Consider the following 3,719-nt stretch of genomic DNA (forward strand, 5'->3'; position numbering starts at 1 on the left):
CAGGTAGCATAAACCATGGGAACGGAGAGAATGGGAGCACTTGGGATTACAGGGAGGGGAAGAACAAGCAGTGGAGAAGCCCATTCAGGCAGTAGCACAGCAGCTACACAGAAGCAGAGCTCCCAACCCATCTCAAGCCAACCCCAAGCTTTACTTGGGTTGTTTACAGGTAGAGACCACTTTGATTTTCCTGAAGGCAGCACAATGCCATGTGTACTGCATAAAACACTGCAGGGGTGGAATCTGGGCTGTTGGTGGTGAAAACAGCATGCTCAGCATTGCTCCTAGCTACTCCCCTGAAGCCCTAGAGTAACCTTGCTCGGCTTTGTTCGAGACACGTTTATTAGCAAAGTGAAGGGCGTGGAACGGGCTCAAAAGCCGATGAGAAACTGCAACACGAAATTGTGCAAAGGATCAGCATTTACCATGAACTCTGTTTCAAGAGGTGCTGCACCCAGGCTGCGGAAAGTTTGCACAAGGAGAATTCCTAAGAGAGCGTACGCTGGAAACAGGGTCAAGAGTTAACATCTGATGTAAACGGGCATTGCTGAGCCTGCAGTTGGCTGCAATCATGAGGCCAGAAGCATGACTTAAACCATATTTGGACCCAGGTTTTTGGAACTGAAGAAAACCCCTTAAATGAACAACTGACCTCCAGCGACCTAAGAATGTCCTGCGTGCGCCATCAGTAAGGCAATAATACATGAATGCAACCTTCAAATTTCTTTATACCGTTACCTAGGGAATGTTTGCAGCTGCAGATGAAAGGGTGGTGAGGGGGTTCTCCTCCTTGGAGCCAGGACCTTAGCCAGGATCAAGAGGGAGCCCTCATTTGCACCCAGTGATGCACAGCGGTGGTCTGGGCCACACAGCTGCACCCAGTACTTGCAAATTTAGGAAGAAGAAAGGAAAAACAAGTTGGTGTCCAAAGAGTTCACAACGGAAAGCAAATGTTAAACCAACAAGTTACAGGCAAGCAAAACAAGGGCAGTTTGGGCAGGGTTTTTTGGTGGCTGGAAGCTTCCTGAACAGTTCCCCCATGGCTGCTGTTGGGGCATCCGAATGAGTGATGATTTGAGAGAGCAGGCTGGGTGGAAGAGCAAGAGGAATGGTGCATCCATGGCATTTCTGAGGTGATGCAGAGCTGTGGTTGTCCAGAGAGCTTTTACAGCTGCAACAGTCTTTGCTGAAAAGTTACCATGTACGGAAACAACTAAAACATCAGAGAGTACAGGCTAAACCCTGAGCACTAGCAATATAAACACTGACCCTTTTGGAAGAGCAAGTGATGATATCATACATACATCACGCCCTTCCTGTGTAAACAGGAGTGCCAACATGAGAAGACATGCTCTGTAAACCGTGTGTCCGGCTGGTTAGAGCTTTTCTGAAAGCTCGGAGGCTGCAGAGAAGATCAGTGAGGCCAAAAGCACTTCTTAGGATCAGACTTGGGTGGTGTCAGGCACTTTCCTAGCTTCTCACAGCCCGGAGGAGACCAATTCTGTTAAAAGCAAACAAAAAAATATACAGAAAAATTATTCATACCAAGTATCTGCTAAGCCCTGTATCCTAACCAGCCCTTTTGGATCCTCACAAAGATGCTCTTATGTCCTGCTTGGAAAATGAAAACCTTCTTGCAGCTGATGCTCGTGGGCTCATCAACTTTCCAACTCCAAACACTATTAAAATAAAGCTTTAGGAAAGACTACAAATCCTTCTGCAGCTGATGATTGCCTCTGTGGGGATACAGCGGTCTCTCCTGTACAAACACAGTCTGATGGGGCTCTGGTGACCTTCCTCTCTTTTCTTGGAGTAGCACGGAGCAAGCAGACCATGAGGTGAACCCCCAATTTTCCCGGGATTCAGAGTTATCCCTCTTAGCGCTGAGATATCCATGCACTTTCTGGAGGAAACAAGCAACAAGCAACAGAAGGCCAAGGGTGTGAGAGAGATAAGAAAGCTGGTATTTTAACGAGCATTCTGATGGACAAATTCCTGAGCAGGTGGAGTAGGAGGCATTTATAAGACAGCTACTCCAGAGCATGCAGACCAAAACTATTTGCCTCCCTTGTTTCCATGTTTCTGAATTACCTTTTTCCAGCACATGTACAACAAAAAAACCGCTGTCAGCATTGAAACCCACTGCAAAGCTTCCACAGGGGTTAACAGAGGAAGGAATTTGGACAAAAACTTTTTAGATTTCGTGGGGTTTTGTCATTTAAAATTTGGGACAGCAGTCATGTGAATGTCAGGTTACAATTCCCATTCTGCCTCCGGAAATCTTTTGTGTTCATCCTCTGTCCCACCTCTCTCAAGGTCTGTCCATCCATGGGAGATTGCTGCCGTCACCTATTAAAGGCCAGTTCAGCTCTGACCTATTGCCTTTCATTCATTTTTACCCTTCAAGTCATTTATATTTCCTTGGAATTCAACCCCTATAGGGTAAAAGAAACGCTTAACCCCAGAAAAAACACCCGAGCAGGTTTCTATTCCTGACAACAGATGGCAGTGAGACACCAGCTATCTCTGCGGGAACAGACCGCAGAGGGGAGCTTTGGCAGAAGGCACCTCACTGCACGAAGGGCTCCAGACGGTTTAGGGACAATTAATGCTGCTTTTTGGAAATAAATTTCTCAATTTTACAATGCACAAGCACCGCTGGATATTTCAGATGCCTGACCATGCTGTAGAGCCAACAGAGAGTCAAAGAAATAAATGAAATGTTTGTGCTTTTGGAAAAAAAAAAACCCCAAATGGTATCTGCTTCAGTCTCGCAGCCCAAGTTGGCTTTCCTGGATCGGTGCTGCAAGTGCTGGGAGCCCTGAGGACACCATGTGTGCTGCAAGTCAACCACGCAGCCAAATTTCTCCTACACTTCCACGGGAGGAAAACACGGCAGAACCGGCTCTGCGGGAGCTTCATACACTACAGATGGGCCAGCAAACACTTTCCCTGCTCGGGAGGGCCGATGCTGCTGCGCTTGCACCAACCCCAAGCCTGCAGCAGCTACCGAACCATCCATCTGCTTTGCGCATGGATAAGTAAAGATAATTCTTCTCCTCTGTCCCAGAAAGGATATTAAATGCCCGTATCAAATAAATGGGTGACAGAATTCAGATGACAGTGTTGGGCATCGTATTAGCAGGTGATACTCATCTCCCAGCGTCCTCCAAAGACAAATTCAGGGCCCAATCAACCCCAGCAATAATATCACTCCAAAAAGATTTGGTAATCTCCATGTTTGGTCTCAAAAAGCAATAATTTGGTGCCTGTTGATTTTAGTTTTGTGACTGTGTAGTTAGCCTGTTTCCACCACGCAACCCAAAGACGTCGGGTGCTGACAAACAGGGATACCAGCACATTTCACAGCACCTAAACACACTGCACCGGGTGTCCTGGTTTGAGCTAAACAGAACTAATTTCCTATTGAGTGGTTTGACTTCTCAGCTCAGTCTCTTCTAAGTGGCTGAACTTGCTGAAACCAGCAGCATGGTTTTCCAGACACTGCTGCTAGAAGTGATCATGTTCAAGGCCACTGTCTCACCATAGGCACCTACAGGGGGGAGAAGCAGACCCAAAACTGACCAACAAGGTATTCCACCCCACACATGTCATACTCAGTGTAAAGCCCAGGGATCACCAGGATCTGGACCCTTCCACCTTGGACCCTTTCTTCCCTCTCCACCCCTGCAATGGCCCAAGGCCCAGCAGACCCTGCT

General features: G+C 47.4%; 1 protein-coding gene across 1 annotated transcript in view; it reads right to left on the minus strand.

Moving 5' to 3' along the window:
- Nucleotides 1-1,414: 1,414 nt before the first annotated feature.
- GALNS (galactosamine (N-acetyl)-6-sulfatase) overlaps nucleotides 1,415-3,719 on the minus strand; it is a 44,826-nt gene continuing 42,521 nt past the window's right edge. Inside the window, exon 14 of the mRNA XM_010181765.1 lies at nucleotides 1,415-1,501. Coding sequence (XP_010180067.1) covers nucleotides 1,415-1,501 — 87 coding nt within the window. The remainder of the gene's footprint in view (nucleotides 1,502-3,719) is intronic.

This window comes from Mesitornis unicolor, unplaced genomic scaffold (genome assembly GCF_000695765.1).
Source record: "Mesitornis unicolor isolate BGI_N332 unplaced genomic scaffold, ASM69576v1 scaffold2073, whole genome shotgun sequence".
In the NCBI taxonomy this organism is placed as follows: domain Eukaryota; kingdom Metazoa; phylum Chordata; class Aves; order Mesitornithiformes; family Mesitornithidae; genus Mesitornis; species Mesitornis unicolor.